The 16972-nt window shown below is 49.6% G+C and overlaps 1 protein-coding gene across 8 annotated transcripts in view; it reads right to left on the reverse strand.

Annotated features, from left to right (window-relative positions):
• Positions 1–12023: 12023 nt before the first annotated feature.
• Dtnb (dystrobrevin beta) overlaps positions 12024–16972 on the reverse strand; it is a 211315-nt gene continuing 206366 nt past the window's right edge. For all 8 annotated transcript variants that reach the window (XR_007978401.1, XR_007978402.1, XR_007978399.1 and 5 more), the window contains 2 exons: positions 13754–13789; positions 12024–12314 (listed from right to left, as the gene is read on the reverse strand). Coding sequence is in view for 1 of the 8 variants with exons in the window: in XM_052186200.1 (XP_052042160.1) it covers positions 13785–13789 (5 nt within the window). In the remaining 7 variants the exon portion in view is untranslated. The remainder of the gene's footprint in view (positions 12315–13753; positions 13790–16972) is intronic.

Genomic DNA, 16972 nt, shown 5'->3' on the forward strand with positions numbered 1-16972 from the left:
AGACTGTCTCAGAAAACAAAACCAAAGGGGCTGGAGACATGGTCGTTTAGAGCACTTGACATTTCACCGAGAACTCAAGTTTGGTTCCTTGGGCCTATGTCAGGGGCTTCACAACTGCCTGTAACAAGCTCCTGGAGATGCTATTCCCTCTAATGGTCTCCATGGATACTGCATGCATGTGGTGCATATACATTGTGACAGATACACACACACACACACACACACACACACACACACACACACAATAAAAATAACTAATCTCTTTTAAAGAAAACAACAATAATAAAAACAAAGCCAGGTGTAGTAGCATATGACTGTAGTCCTGGCACTTATAAGTGGAGACAGGAGGATCAGGAGTTCAAGACAGGCCTCAGCTACATGGGACACTGTCTCAAAAAAAAAAAAAAAAAAGAATTAACACCCCTACCTAATAACCAATCCTCGAAATCAAACCAAATCAAACCAAACAAAATAAAACAACCAGACGACCCAGGAGGTGTGTCTGTCCTCAGAGTCCACGTTTTCCCACATCTTATCTAGAACTCAGGGGCCAAAGTTGGGGAGGTCAGGGAAGGGCTCCCAGGAACTAGTCCCAGCCAGCCTGGAGAGAAGGTGGTTGACCCCTGGGAAGAATGTAGTGACATCACATGTGAGCAAAGGCAGGGGAAGGACCAGGAGTCTAACACAGGGCCTGTGAGGACTCTCACAGGCCGAGGGGCAGTTGGTTTAGTAGGAAAATCAGGGAGACTCAGGGGAGGGAAAAGTGCTCTGAGCCTTCCGCTATAGCAGCACTGAGGGACTTGGGGACCGCAGTTGGGACAGGGGCAGGAGCTGCACATGTAAATGTCCCCTAAGAGCCAGGACAGGGCTCAGCAGGGTGTGCTGTGGGGCATTAGACACACAGTGCTGACATGGGAAAGAGCAGAGACCAAGCGAGAGGGCTGCAGGTTCAGGGTGAAATCACGGGAAGCAGACCTTTCCTGGCAGCGAGGTGGGCAGAGAACTACACATGGTCAAGCCTGGGTTCCTACTTAGGCTTTGTGTGACCTTCACACACACACAGCCTCTTGGAACTTTTTTTGTTCTACAGAGAAAAATACTCCTTTGCCTTGTCCTAAACTACCATAGGCTTCGATCCCTAGTGGATGGACCACTATGCAGCCGTCAGTTCCTGATTTTAGCTTTCTTCCTGAGACAGCACATCTGCTGGATTACTCTACACAAGCCACTCGAGTATTCAGAAGCACCAAATAGAGTCTCCAAGATTCATTTCTCTTCTTTCTTTCTTTCTTTCTTTCTTTCTTTCTTTCTTTCTTTCTTTCTTTCTTTCTTTCTTTCTTTCTTTCTTTCTTTCTTTCTTTCTTTCTGTTTTTGGTTTTGGTTTTTTCGAGACAGGGTTTATCTGTAATAGCCCTGGCTGTCCCGGAACTCACTCTGAAGACCAGGCTGGCCTCGAACTCAGAAATCTGCCTGCCTCTGCCTCCCAGGCATGCGCCACCACCACTCGGCTCCAAGATTCATTTCTCATGTTTCAACTATGGGCGTGTATAGGAGCACCTATACTTTTTTGGGTAATCTCAGGTGGGAACATCCTCTGTGACAGTCAAAAATTCCAGTGTGGGTTAGAGATGTGGCTCAGTTGCTGGAGTCATTTTCCTGGGTTCCATCTACAACACTGCACAGGGCACACAGGATGGCACGGGCCTGTAATCCCAGAATTAGGAAGATGGAGGCAAGAGGATCAGCTATGTAGCAACTCAGCTATATAGTGATATAGCAAGTGTCACGATAGTCTGGAATACAGGAGACACTGCCTCAAAAGAAAAAATTGCAATATGGGTGGTTTGATGATGGCCCTGTCTTTTACCCACTGTCAAGGGCCAGTAGGCAGGAGTTGGTGCGACAGCATCCTTTAGTGCCTGGCTCCTTTGCGTGGGATATGTAGCTATGTTTCTGGTTTGCACTGGCTGCGGCATTGTTCTAAGATGGCTGATGACACATTTGTGTGTGTGTGTATGAATGTCATGTATGTGTACATGCGTATGTTGGAGGGTGTACATGCTGTTCATGGAGGCCAGAGAAGAAGGTCAGGTGTTCCCTTTCACCTCCTTCATTCCTTCAAGAAGAGGTCATACCAAATCTGGAGCTAGGCTAGCAGCAGCCTTCCTGTCTCTGCTCCCCACAGCATGGAGGTACAGGTCAGTGTAAAACCACACTTAGCTCTTCTTTGTAGGCTCGGTGATCCAAACTCAGACTGCCATGCTTACACATGCTTAGACAGAAGCCTGTCTCTCACTGAGTCACCTCTTCAGCTCTGAATTTAATTTTTTTCTTTCTTTTGTTTTGTTTGAGACAGGGTTTCTCTGTATAGCCCTGGCTGTCCTGGAACTCAACTCTAGAGATCAGGCTGGCCTTGAACTCAGAGATCTGCTTGCCTCTGCCTCTGGAATGTTGGGATTAAGGGTGTGTGTTACCACTACCAGATTGTTGCTTTTTTTTTTTTTGTCTTTTCTTTTAAAGCAATAAAATAGTATTGTTATTTGTACTTTGTCAGACACTAGTGTATCATTTCATGAGTGCTAACAGGTAGAAATTTAATCTGCTTCATATGCATGTAAGACATTATAAATACATGTATCTGAAGAATCCCTAGCATGTCTTGGGAAGCTTGCTGGCTTCTGGAAGGCAGAGGAGCTCATGGTACAAAGCCACAGGGTCCAGGTGATCTGCAAGGGTGTGCTGAGAACAGAGTGAGACTCAGGAGCTAGCCAGGAGGACCGAGCCAGGAGGACCGAGCCAGGAGGGCCGAGCCAGGCTGCCTGTTAGGCTCATGATTATGACCTCTCATCCATATCCCTTATTTAGTTTTTTTGTTTGTTTTGAGATGGCCTCAACACTGTAGTCCAGGCTGGCCCAAAATTCACTCTGTAGCTGAGAATGGCAGGCAACTCTGAGTAATCCTTCTGCCTCAACCTTCCTAGTATGGGTTTTACAAGCATCTTCAACTCTACCCTCACTAAATCTCTCACTCCCTCTGTTCCTCTCTTCCTCCCTCCCTCCCTCCCTCCCTCCCTCTGGCTGAGCCACCCCAGTGGTCATTTCAGACCTGCCATCACCACAAGGGAGTAAAGGTCACATCTTCCATGATCACCACCCTCTAACCTATGTGAAATTTACACTAAGCAGAATTGCATGATCTGCATGTAGATTAAGGGCATGAGACTTTTGCCACTGGAGCTCCCCAGCCTCAGCAATGGTGGATACCAGGAACAGCTGACTGGGGTTGTGATGTCCAACTCAGCAGCAGGCCTTTTCTGTCTCAGCACAGAGGTGGCCCCAGTAAAAGGGCAGAGTGACTGTGGGTATAGATGTTTGCTAGTGAACGGATGTGGTCCATTAGCTTTTCAGTGGGTGGCCATCTCTGGGCTGCTGCCTGGGGGTGGCGAGGGAGATTTTCTGTGCTGGAGGGTCTTGGAGGATGCAGAATGCCAATGGAGCACCTTGAGCAACTGTCCCAGGACACGCGGCCAACAAGCTGTGTTTATGGAGGTGTGTGTGGAGAAATCCGAGAACAGCAAGGTGGTCTCCGTATAAACTGAAGGAGCAGCAGAGCTAGTGTGATGTTTGCAGAAGAAAACTGTAAGTCTGCATTATGTAAAATCTCTTGACAGTTCACCATTTGCAGCCTGCTGTGTTTGAAAAGACCCTCCTGGTCTTTTGGGCCTCCTCGCGTTCTACTTTCAAATGTAGACCCCATTCATAAAGCAGTACCCACTTCCTTAGCCTAACAGGTAACCACACGACACGAGGAATGCTCTAAGTATGCCACCCAGCAGCAGACAGCAGCAAGGAGATACAACAATGTGGGAGTACTAGCGCCCCGCTTTCTGAAGGTTCACCATTGCCCTTCTGTAGGCCATGTGTTCTTCCTAGTTTGCACAATCAGAGGTCAGGTAAAGGCAGGTACTGGGGGGCCGTGGCTTTTACTTTAGACAGCCTCCAGTGCTGGGCCAGCATCATCACATGACTGCAAAGCCAGGCTCTGTTTTGTTGCCAATTCTTGGCCCCCTACTTTGGAGGAGTTGAAACAGAACTTTATCGTCTTTCCTAGAGCTCAAGTGGAGGGCAGAGCCACTCCTGCCTCTTGCTACACACTTGCAGCTTTTGAAGGGAATCTGAGAAGAGATGTATTTATTTGCTTAGTATGTGTTGTGGTTGAGTTGATTTTGTTTTGACACGTTGGTTCAAAATAAGATTGACCCTTTGGAAAATCAACTCGCTAAAGCCATTTGCTCTTCAGCTCAAGGGGCTTAATTGAAAACAGCTGGGGGATGCTGACATCACCACAGGCCTTCAGACTGAAAGGGACCTCAGAGCCTCGCCAGTGAGGGTAGTGGCAGCGAATCTTCAAAAGCAGGAGCCAGGGAAACCAAGTTTTTCCCTAGGAGGAATTTTCTACTTCAAAAGTGATTTTTTTCTTAAAAGACATTGAAGGAGCGGACCAGTATCGTGGAACGAGGCAGCACGGCTGTGCTCTCTCAGATCTTGTCACTGTTTTATTTAATCCAAGTTGGATTTTTTTCCCCTTGGCATTTTCCTATGTCGGCTTGGCATGAGCAGGTGCCACTTTGTCTGATTGCTTTTTACAGCCCTGCCCAGTTGCCACAGTCCCAGCGGGCTGTATTATTACACTTAGCTGGTCTCTAGGACCTGGCATCTCCACTGTGGGAGGCATTGGAATCGACCCTGCTTGTTCACCTAATCTTGTAGGAGACTTTAAGTAACCACAGAGGAAGGAGATCCTCTTAATCAGCTAAGTTCTGACTACTCATCAGACAGGACAATTCTAGGATCCCTGTCATCTGGGGATCTGTGACATGAATGTCAGCCTCTGTTATCTGGAAACAGCTCTCCTGAGTCGGGGTGAAGGAGGCAAGGACTAAGGGCTGATGGTCACTTGGCCTCAGGCTGGGGATAGAGTGGTCTAGAGGAGTGTCCTCCTCACCCTGTTCCCTGTCCAGGATTCTCTCCTATATCAGGACTAGTTGTCATGATGTGTGCTGACAGGAGTTTGGAAGGCATCACTGGCCCCTTTGGGAGCTCCTCCAACCCCTCTCTGGGTGGCCCTGGCCCATGTGAGGCGTTGGCTTCAGTTTCCTGAGCTGTCAAGTTCTATGATGCTCTGCTCTGTCTTCCGTCTCACACAGCAGTGGGAATGTCACAACCTCTCTGTAGTGCTGAGTACACTTGCAGCTCCCCTTACAGAGCCAGGCAAGTCTTCTCCCTGTAAGGAAGGCCTGCTCAGGACAGGATGGGTAAGCCCTCAGAGGACCTTAACACTTTCACATTCTGCCCTGAAAACTCAGAGTACAGAATGGGGCCCTGAGATGTTAACACACATTTACTAGCTCTCTGAAGCAGTGACCCTAGTAAGAAACCGCCTGGTTTGTACAGAGATTGACAGCCTCTGCCTCTTTCCTGTTTAGGGAAAATAATATAGGGAAGGAACTCAGAGTCCTGCATATGCACATCTATTGGGGATCAAGGCCTTTTATTGTTTGACCATGCCTTGCCTCCTCTGAAATACATTCAAACTTGGTCACCAGAGGAACAGCACCCAGAGGTGCTGGACCTTTAAGAGGTGATTAGTTTGCTAAGAGGGATTAATGGGCTATCTGGGGGTGGGGGTGGGGGACCAGGATTAGTTCCAGCCAGAGTGCGTTTGTTAGAAAGCAAGGCTGCCGGTCTTGCTCTTTAACACATGCCATCCTGCTTTTCCACCAAGACAGGAAGTAACAGGAGGCCCTGGCCAGGTGCTGCCCAATCTTGGACTTTTAGCCTTGAGATGGACAAATAGTCACCTAGTCTGCTAGTTTTGTTATGATGGACTAAGGCAGTTCCTCCCACTGTAGTTTCTGGAGACAGCTTTAAGAGCCACATGGTCCCTCCTTGGTCCCCAGGAAATGATAGTATTTGCAGTGCCTATTTAGACACTGTGGTACTCATTCTAACACTGCCAACATATCTCCTGAAAGGGTCCAGGAAGGCTGTTGTTTCTGCCTTCCCTTCTTGCTGGGTTCACATATCCATATCTAGGCAAAATGAACACAGCTGTCTGTGGCAGGTCCATGTTAGGTTTAAGTGGATTGGAAGGCACCAAAGGTATATCTGGGGGATGGCATTAGGAATTAAGACATCCATTTTAAGGCTTAAAAAGTTAAGCAAATCTGAGTGGCTATTCCTCCACTGTAGCTCTTGCCCCTCCCAATCCTTAATTTTATGCATGTATGTATTTTGTTGGCATGTACCACCTGTGCCTGATGCCCACCCGGAGAGGCCAGAAAGGGGTCTCAGATCCCCTGGAACAAGCGTTGCAGATGGTTGTGAGCCATGGTGGAGAATCCAACCCTGGTCCTCTGCAAGAGCAGCCAGTGCTTTTAAATGGCTGCCTTTGTCTTGGGGAGGGGGCAGGGTCTCACTATGTGGCCCACATTGGTCTCATACTCATTATATAGCTCAGGGTGGCCTTGAACTTGCAACCCTTCTACCTCAGTTTCCAAAGTATTGGGAGTTCAAGCATATAGTATGAAGCCCAGCTTCCTTTTCTTTTTACTTTTTGGAGGCAGAGTCTTTTGTAGCCCACATTGGTCTCAAAAACTCACTACACAGGCAAGAATGATGACACTCCCGCCTCCATTCCCCCAGTTTGGGAGTATAAGTTGTGTATGGCCAATCTATGCTTGTGTATTAGGTAAACACTGTACCAACCGGGCTATGTTCCCACTTCCATTGTGGCTTGTGAGGCAGGCAAACCAGACTCCTGTTAAACCAACTGATGGGACATTGCATATCCTCCCCAGCCACTTCTCGGTTCCTTCAACTGAACTTGGGACATTCATCTTCCGTGAAACAGACTTCAGCACATTAGCAGTCTGAGGTCGTGGGAGCATCAGTCAGGCATACAGATGGGGCTTGTTACTTTCTGTGTGATCGAGGAGGGGGGCACTTGACCTCTCTGAGCCTCGTAGCTCTGAGAACGGATAAACCTAACATGGCAGCTTTGTGAGCAGATAGCATTAAACAAGATTACATACATAAACACACCTGGTGCATAGCAGACACGAAGTGTATACTTTCTTTTAGAGAAAGCCCCTTGAAGAATCCCTCCTGCTCTGGTCAGTCAGTGATACCAATCAGCAGCGCCAACACATACTCTTCCCTTATAGATCTGCTAAGATAACTGTGCAATTCTTGCTTTTCATTGTTGCTACTTTATGAGATAAGGTCTCACTACATAGACCCTTGGCTGGCAGTGAACTTACTGTAATTCCCTGTCTCTGTCAGAGGGCTGGGAATCTCTGTGTGAGTCACTGTACCCAGATTCAGTTTTCCTTTCTAAGATGTCTTTTGTTTTGGTACTGGAAGTTGAACCCAGAGCCTGGCATATTCTAGGCAAGCACTGGACCAGTGAGCCATACCAATCTCTCTCTAAATGTCTCAGCAGCCCTATGCTCTGGTTCCATTTACCCTGTCTGGCCCTATCTGTACTCTCTGGGTATGGGGCTTAGCTTGGGCATAGTTCTGAAAGTAGAGTTCCTATGCAGGGTGTGCCTGGGTGTGCCAACCGGAAGGCCTTTTCCAAGGGGAGCTGTGTGTGTACAACAGCCCAGGAGACCTTGTCATAGAGCTGTCTCTTCTCAACAGAACAGGATTGGATTAAGACTAAAGTCATAAAGTGGGGTGGGGGGGGGGCAGGAAAAGCCCAGTGAGCACGAGGTGGGGCCTGGGCTGCTCAGGGTAGGGGCCTCAGCAAACAACTGTTAAACCAGGGCCCCTCCCCATTGCACTAGCTTTAAACCCTGCACTGTGCAAAGTTTGGCCCAAGGCCTCTGGATGACCCCAATCTAATTCCCACTCTCTATGGATGACTGAAGGCACAAAGATAAGCGGCCTCCTTGAAGCATGCAGCCCCCAGGAACCCCCCACAGGAGCTGGGCTGGGAAAGGTACAGTGTGTGAAGGGGAGGGAGAGGCAGATAAGAGTCTCTGAGACAGGAAGCAGCACCTGTGCTCAGGAACCTACTGAAGAACTATGAAGTTAGGTCCTCAAAGCAAGCTAGGACATAACAGGGTAAAATCCCAGCCTAGAGAGCGAGCGCCTCTGGACACAGGACGCTGTCACCGGAGCATAGGGTGGAAGCTGCCCATGCCACCTCCAGCCCAGCACTGCTCTCCCACGCATCAGATCTATACCAATTCTTGTTCCTTGGGCTTTCTCCTCTTAGAAGCAAGGAGCTGGGTTCCCATGGTGAGTTTGGATCAACGGAGAACTCAGAGTGGTTACCTAGGCAATGAAGAAAGTAGGTCCCACACTAATTGGCAGCCAAGAGGAAAAGGGCAGAAGTTAGAGGTCCCACCAGAGCATCTCATAGCCATCATCTGTGCCTGACTCCTAGTCCTGGGCTCCTGTCACTTGCATATTGTAACTTACTGTGTGACTTCATTCCCAGCAGCCTAAAGGGCAGTGCTCCTTCAAACATCCCGTCCAACAATGAGTTGCAGAGAGGTGACATTAGGAAGGCAGTGGCCAAAGGGTGGCTCCTCTCCCAGGCACAGTTCCTGGGAGTAGGAAGTCTCATTGTCCCCAGAGGCCACTGGGAAAAGGGCCTGCCTAAGAGGTGATAGTGGGAAGTAAAAGACTGGGTTCTTTGGGACTCTTGGAGCTATGGGGAGGACTCTTACTGCCCTCAGACCCAGGACCCAAATTGATTCTTTATTGAATATTGCTCTTTAAGGTTTGATGCCTGGTATGTGATGACACATATTTCACTGGTGGCTGAATGATGTCTTTAGCAATGAGTGAAAAGTCCAGTGTCTAAAGGTGGCCTTCAGCCTAGCTGGGTAGATGCTCTATCAGTTACAGGTCAGGGCTGTACCCACTGGAAGTTCAAGGCTGTGGGCACACATGTGCTTCCTGATGTATCAGTGGCTGTGAGCATCAGCCTGCTTAGACTTCCACAACACTAGCAACAGACCAGTGGTTATGGTCTGTTGGTCTGATAGAGTGGTCATAGCTACAGACCATCACTGGGGCAGGAGTTTCTGCCACCTGGTTAAGGACTCTCACTGAGCTAAGTGATTTAAGTTGTGATTGGTTATGTATAATTAAGGATTTCTTAGCAAATGAGCCATTTCTCCAGGCCCTCTGTTTATTGATCATTAAAAATATGAGAGAGGGAAGGAGGAGGAGTAGGGAGGAGAGCAAGAGAGCGATAGAGCTTGATTGACTGAGTCTACTAGGCTGAAGAGATGGCTCTGCTTAAGAATATTCACTGCTCTTGCAAAGGACCCATGTTTGCTTTCTATCACAACTACCTATAATTTCAGCTCTAAAGAAACAAACACCTTCTTCTGGATTCTGTGGGCACCTGCGTGCGCGCGCATGCACATACACACATACACACATACATACACACAGAGAGAGAGAGAGAGAGAGAGAGACAGAGAGAGAGAGAGACAGAGAGAGAATTAAAAATAAATCTAAAGAAAGGAAGAAAGACAAGTGAAGTATAGGGGTCACCATCCCCAGTACCCCAGTACACATTACCTTCTTCCAGACCCCAGGGAAACCATGGGATTTCTGAGGTTCCCTCTACCTCTTCTTCCTCTAGAACAGACCACAGACTCTCGTCCTTTTCTACCTGACTAAAAGTGGTTCACTGCATGGGTGGGACTGGTTTCCTCTTCTTAGAAGCTCAAAGTGGTTTTGACAATACAGGCTCCAGGCTGAGTACCAAGATGACCTGGGACTCCACAGGCCTGCAAGGCTCTGGCTCCAGCCCAGAGCAGCTGGCTCAAACACTCTGGAGGCATTAACAAGCCTTGCAGCAGATTCAGATGCATGCTCAGTTTGAGAACCCTTGCTGGGAGCCCTCTGTTTCTGAAAGCCTGTGGGGCGTTTTGCCTCTATAGGGTCTTCCAGAGGCAGGTAGACCACCTACCTATCACGCTTCAGTTGTAACCAGACCCCTGACCCCTGAAGAGCACATTGGCTAAGGCCAGGCTGGAGGCCCACCGACCAGCTCTGTGTGAGCCCTTCTCTTCCAGACACTGCTGCGGGAATTCAGATGACTCGGTATTGCCATGGCAACTGCACCTTTCTAATGCTGGTGAGCACTGGAAACAGGGAGCCAGCAATGCAGGAAAGGAGTCTACCAGGAAATAAAGAGTGCCAGATGAGAACAGTTCAGAACAGCCGTACACATGCATCAGTTAGGAGGGCTTCCCAGGATGGCCAGATTGGTGGCACACATCTGGAATCTCACACATCTGGACTATCACCATTCAAGACATAGAGACAGGAAGATTCCAAGTTCCAGGTCAGCTAGGATATCAATCTTCCCCTCAACATATACAAAAGATGGCCCAGAGAGCGCCTGGTTCTTCCCTGTCACATAAAGCAGCAATTTAGACCAGGGTGCTGTCGACCAGCCCAACTCTCCAGGCCAGGGCATCTGCCAGTGCATGTCTTTCACAGATCATCTGCCTAAATTAAATTAGGATCCTACGTTGCTATGGAAAAATTAACAAGAAAGTGCCTTCCATAGAATGGCCTTATGTGTTCCAGGTCATCGATCCTGATGCAGAACTTTGAAAGCTGATACCAAATGTAAGGGGTCTTATATAATAATGGGTATTCTAGCTCTAAATGAAATCAAGAATTGATGCTAACAAAGGCAGACATTACATTTCAATGTTGGCATCAGGAAGGAATAGCCCTCTCCTTGGCTCTCAGCCCTCACTCTGGTCAGGGGTGAGGTGAACACCTCCCCTTCCAGAGACAGGCCGAGCACAGTTTGGCCCTGCGGCCCTGGGTACTTGCACTGTTCTGTCTCTTGCTGCTTTGGAGGAAACAGGTTCGTGTGAGTAGTCAGGAGGTAGGAGCCAGCCTTGTTCCCAACAGAGTGTGAGCTGTCTTACCCTTACAGTGCACTTCGTCATTGGGGTACATGGTGTATCCCCAGAACTTTCTGCATGGGGGTGTTCATCTTTGCCCTTCTGGCTATCCATAAGCCTGAATCCCTTTTCCCTGACTGGGCAGGAAAGCCAAGTGGTTTTCTAACAGCTGAGCAGAGAGGCTAGTACCCAACTCTTTTCTTTTTGCTCTCATAGTGGCAGTGGTCCTTGGTGCACCTGCCCTTCATACTAAGTGCCCAGGACACTGAAGACCTTGGCTCAGCAAGGTTCCTATGTCTTCTCCCAGCCTTGAGTTACTCCAGCTAGAAATGGGAGTAAGGCAGAGAGACAGAGGGGCGGGAATGCAACAGTATCCATTCCTTGTTTTCCCTTCACTGCATCCTTCAGAGACTCTCATGGGACCTCACCCGGTGTGGCCACGGGTTCAGCCCACAGCTCTGCACACACCTCAGAATTAGGGAGGGGTCTGCATTGGTGGGTAGGGAATGCTGCAGTACCAGCCGTGGGCCCTCTCACATCATTCCAGTCATTGCCCTTTATAAATATTTATAGTAGCTCTTCTACTAAAAATAACATCCTGGAACTCAGAGAGCAGAAAAAAAAAGAGGAAAAAAAATCAATGTGAATGGGACTTGGTGGTCACATGTTCCACAGGACCCCAGGAGAGGATGCATGAGCAGCACCCAGGCAGGGCGCCCCCTGGCTGCCAGTCCCAGCTTCGCACACAGAACAGGGCTGCTTCCCCAGTGACTGGACCACAAAGTTCTCTGCCTTCCTCCTGGCTACACAGCAACAGGGCCGCACAGCAGTGTGCAGGCGGAAGCCTCACCAGTTCAAAGAGGAAGGGGGGCACTATTTTTAGCACTGAGGCTGGGGTGTAAATGTCTGCAGAGCTGAACAAGGCCTGCAGCTTTCTTTGCATAGACAGAAAATGTTGTTTTTTAAAGGTCAAAGGTAGGAAAGAAATGCGTGTGCCCATACTAGGGAGAGTACCCCTGCGGGCCAGACGCCAGAAGGAACCCCATTTGGTCAGGAACACACACGGGCTCAGCACTTTTTCTTTTCTTTTCCATCTCCTGGTAAATTCCTGATGCAGAGGTGAGCCCATGCCCTGAGGGAGGAATGCAGATGCTAGTGCATGCAGGAGGCCCAGCAGCTGCGGCCTCAGGCAGCCCCGCCCCACTCCCACAGGCTTGGCTCCTCTCTCAGGAGGGTGAATGAGTCTGGCAGCCTGCGAGCTTGGTCCAGGTGTGCAGCAGAAAGACGGATCGGAATGTGCCTCTGGGGGAAGACCTTCCCTTGTCCTCTCGGTGCCAGCTTGCTCCTCTGCCTCTGCGCCTGCATGAGACAGACTGTTAGTCACAAGCACAAAGCCGCCAACAGCTGAGGACCAGCATGGAGGGGGATGCCGGGTCTCTCGGTTCCTCAGTTGTGCATGTAGATGTCTTTTCTCTTCAGAGGGACAGGGCTGGGGTATGAAGAGTAGTTCTTTTGAGGTCACTACTTGTGTCACGGAGGTGGGAAGTACTTGGATTGAATAGAAAACTGGGTTCACAGTGGCAGGCTCGCAAGGGGAGGAAGCCCAGCCTTCAGCAGCAGAGTGTGTCACTTTTCATCTACCTCGACTGCTGGCTTCTCATAGGTCCTGCCGCTGCTCAGAGGCAGAGACAGCGGCTGACTAAGCCCTGGTTCTCGAGTGTGGGCTTAGGCTTCCTTGTGCACGGAGGGAGCAGGCTTGATGGCACTCACGTCCTTTCCATTCTGTCTCTCTGGCTCTAGGGACTGGCAGGCTCCTGAAGGGCTTCGACACAGTTCCTGGCCTTAGCAACAGCACACAGCAGCCTGGGCTTGCCAGAGGAAGGGCCTGGTCTGCATATACTGAGTAGCAGCACCCTGGTGCTGCCCATCTGCAACCAGCATTGCAAACCAAGTGTGCAGGCTGACTTTGCAGGGAGGGTGGAGTTCAGCCCAGAGGCAGCTCTGAGGTGACACTACTTAGAAGGCTGGCTGAGAAAGTTCCTTTGCTGCCTGATGGAGCCGTGGCCCTGGGTTTTCTACCCTGAAGATTTGTAAATGAGAAAAAGGTGCCCCATTTAAAAAAAAAAGTAGAGACCAGGCATGTTGGTACATTTCTTTGGTCCCAGCACTCAGGATGCAGAGGCAGTTTAATCTTTATGAGCTCAAGCTCAAGGATACCCTGGTCTACATCATGAATTCTAGGACAGCTAAGGTTTCATAGTGGTACCCTGTCCTAAAAAAAAAAAGACCTTGGAAGTTGCAATAGTTCAGAGTAGCTTAGCTGGTATCAGAATACAAATAAAACAAGTACACTTGTTCTCTAAGACTGGTGCCTTAAGACTACAAAAGTGTCTGTCCGTTGACTCCTTGGCTCTTTGTGGTGGGTGTAAGACCACTGGGTAGGACATTAGGAGGCAGTGTTGAGTGACAGGACCCCAGCGGAATTCTTGGTGTGGGTTAGACAGTGGCCACAGAGGCCAGGAGGCCAGGGTCTCACAGGGCGGTGGTTGCTCTCCTCTGGTGCTCTGCAGCCTGCTTCCCTCAGTGCTATTGCTGAGACCAGGCCAGGACATGCGATGCAAGACAGGCTGCTGCCTAGACACCCAGCAGACAGGTCTAGTGGCGACTGCTGTGGGAGACCAGAGGAAAAGGTGCACCTGGGTTCTTTCACGAACACCCTAATTGTAAGTTAGGCTTGCTCTGGCTTGGGATCTGTGATGGAAGGAAGGGTAGAGGAAGAGGGGGGACACACTACTCACCTGAGCTTCCTGCGTCCTGGCTGTTCCTGGGCTAACCTGCAGCAGCAGAGGCAGAAACAACACAGATCACACTCGGGCTTTCCTCATCCCTCTGGGCTTCTCTAAGGGGGGTGGGGCTGTCCTGATTCACCCAGCCCAGGGGCTAGCCTCGCATTTGCCTTTCTGTTGAGCTTTCCTGCCAGGGAAAATGGGGTAGAGGCAGATACCTACAACCACACAGGGTCAACTGACATGGAGTATCATGAAGAGGAAAAGCATCGGATGGGAGCAAAGCCTCACTAATTCAGGGAGCAGTTATAGCAGGGTCAGAGCCTATGTGGTTCTGGAAGCGAACACGGCGGGAACGGTTTTGATGCAGACATTGCTTCTCTGTGTTCTGGAACAGCACTGCTATCCAGCTCCCTTGGATGTTCTGAGTTCATGTCTGTCCTCAGGGCCACTGCTGGCCAGACAGGATCAGGGTGCCTCAGTGTATAAACTAGATTGCTAGGGGGCATTCCGAAGGACCCAGATGCTCTGGAGTGATTCAGGTATATGTGGGAGCTCTGGGACAACCAGAGGAGGCAGTGGCCTATGCCTCGGTCTGTGACCTTCTCATACCCGGCCCGAGGGCATGCTCAGTGGGAAGGGTGCCACAGTATAGCAGCATCCTTCTCAGGAATTCAGACAGTCAGCGTAGAACGGACAGAGGTGAGTATGACAGGGAGATTGCTTTGGTCAGAGTTCTTCAAAAGTACCCCTTTGGTACTTGTGACTTGTGTGCTGAACAGACCACGTGTGCTGAGCGGGGAGATGACTGGGCTGTGTTTATGTCATGATAAACAGCTCACTACAAAGAAAAATAATCATTTTCTGAAAAATCAGTAGTTATTGATGTTAAATGTCTGTCTTGACTATATCTGCAAAGGCCCACATAATGCTGAGAGGCAGACAAAACCAAACTCTGTTCACCTCGTACCTCAACTCTTTCCCTCTTGCTCTTAGATATGGAACCTAATGCCATAAAAGCTCAGATACTCCCGCAGAAAGCCTTCACACAGACATACAGACCCAGACACAAGTACTTAGAGAGATAAGGAGAGGCTAAGAGCAAGTATCACAGAAAAGTACTGACAGGGTCAGCCAGGGACAGACAGTAGGCCCTGAGCCAGGTCCGGCCAAGGGAAACCACTCCAGCTCCTCGAGCACCTGAAGGCTAGAGTCCATGGCTGAGGCAGTAGTGAAGCAGCAGCAGCAGGGGTCTAGGCTTGCGTTAGGGAGTAGAGGGAAGCTAAGGAGGAGCCTGGAGCAGGGAGGCACACAGGAAGGGAGAGCAAGGCAGCAGCTGCTGTTGTTAGTAAAAAATGTTCCACAGCAATGTTAGGGTTTGGCTGGGGTCTGGGCATATGCTTGGGGAGGTAGGGTGGGCATTCACGAGTGGGCATGTGTGTTCCTCCTGCCCCATAGCCCCCCTTATCTGGACCTGGACCTCTGATTGACTGAAGTGTGGTCAGGCCAGTCGTTCCCCCAGACTCCTGCCCAGTGGCCCAGTTCACTTTCTCATCCATCCCATCCCTGAGGGATAAACAGCACTACAAAGCCACTGTTCTGAGGGGTTCCCACCCGTCTCCCCTGACTGCCTTCAACCTTGCACTGCAGCTTTTCCACTTCTCTTAGACTCTCTTTAGATAAAAGCACTGCGCTTGGGGTTGGAGACTACTGGGGTGAATCCAGACTCTGCCACTTATTAACCTGTTCAGTTAATAAGCCTCTTGTCTAGAATTCTCCCTGCCTGGGGCAGGGAAGCCAGATGCAGATGGCCATATCACAGCCCTACAGGCTGGGAAGTAGCTAGGACCAGCCCTGCCCTCTCCTCACCTTTCCCGCTTTCTCCCTTCACCTGCTGAGCCTGGTTGTCTTTCTCACTTGACATATCGTGTCACCCTGTTCATAGCCTGAGACAGGTTCATTCACTGGCGTTCCTAAAAGACAGGCACTGTTCCAGACACTGGGAATACATCACCAAGAACACAGGCCAAAATCTCTGCCTCAGGGAATTTATGTTCTGGAGGAATCCAGAAACACCATCTTGATATATGGTAGACATAACTTGAGACTCTCAAGCATCTCAAGAGGATTTTGTTATCTGTTAAATATCCCACTGAAGATAGTCAAGAGCAAGAAGTTTGGAGTCAGGAAGACCCACTTTAAGCCCACTCAGAGGCTATGTGAGCAGACTCCCTTAGAATCTGTTTCCCTTTTACTAAAATGGGGGACATTATCATCTGTGTGTCTCAGTGTTAAGGATCACATGAGATTTTCCATGAAAACACTTAGTGCAGCTCTCTTCCCACATAACAAGTACATAAATAGTTTCTTGCATAGCAAGATGAGGAAGGCATTACTGCCCTTTGCCAACACCTTTCTTTCTTGGTTTTATTTTTCCTATCTATTCCAACCTACAAGTCTCTTCCTTTCCTGAAACTCTTGTTATTATATTATACATTTAATGGTATTTTGTTTGTTTGTTTCTGCTTCTGAGGCAAGTCGTCAGGTACCCCACCCTGGCTTCAGGCTCACTGGCAGAAGAGGACGAGCCTGACCTTCTGAGCCTCTTGCCTCCACCTGACAAGCACTGGGATTGCAGGTACAGTGTGTGCCACGGCTCCTGTGGCTTCCGTGGTGCTAGGGTTTGCCCTGGGCTTGGCAAGCGGCCACCAACTGAGCTGCCTCCACAGCCAACATCCAGTACTCTGTGATCACACCTTCCTGCTTGGTCCTGCCTCTCTTCAGCAGATCACAGTTCATACTTCTCCAATTAGACCATCCACCCCATGAGGGCTGCAGGAGATTTTTTGTGACTTGTTTGTATCCCATGGTATGAGAAAGTCACCTGACATTACTACCTGTGGGTATATCTCAGAGGCAGTTGGGAGAACAGGCAGGAGGAAGAGTGGAGGTGCTTCAGACTTGGGGAGAGTGTGGTAGGAGAGAGGACAGAAACAAAGGGGAAGGAAGTTAGCATCCACTGCTCTAAAGCTCGGGTTCCCAAACTCGGGACTTGCCTTTACCTCTGTCCTGCTCACCCTGCATCTTCTCTTCTTCCTCTGTACCTTTCTCTGCTGTGGAAACAAGTCCAAGAGGGCTCGAGACCCTTGGTCCCCCGCACCGCTGTGGGAGGCCTGAGGCAGAGGCCTGAGGCAGAGGCCTGAGGCAGAGCCCTAAGGCAGAGCCCTAAGG

This window comes from Apodemus sylvaticus, chromosome 6 (assembly GCF_947179515.1).
Source record: "Apodemus sylvaticus chromosome 6, mApoSyl1.1, whole genome shotgun sequence".
Classification (NCBI taxonomy): domain Eukaryota; kingdom Metazoa; phylum Chordata; class Mammalia; order Rodentia; family Muridae; genus Apodemus; species Apodemus sylvaticus.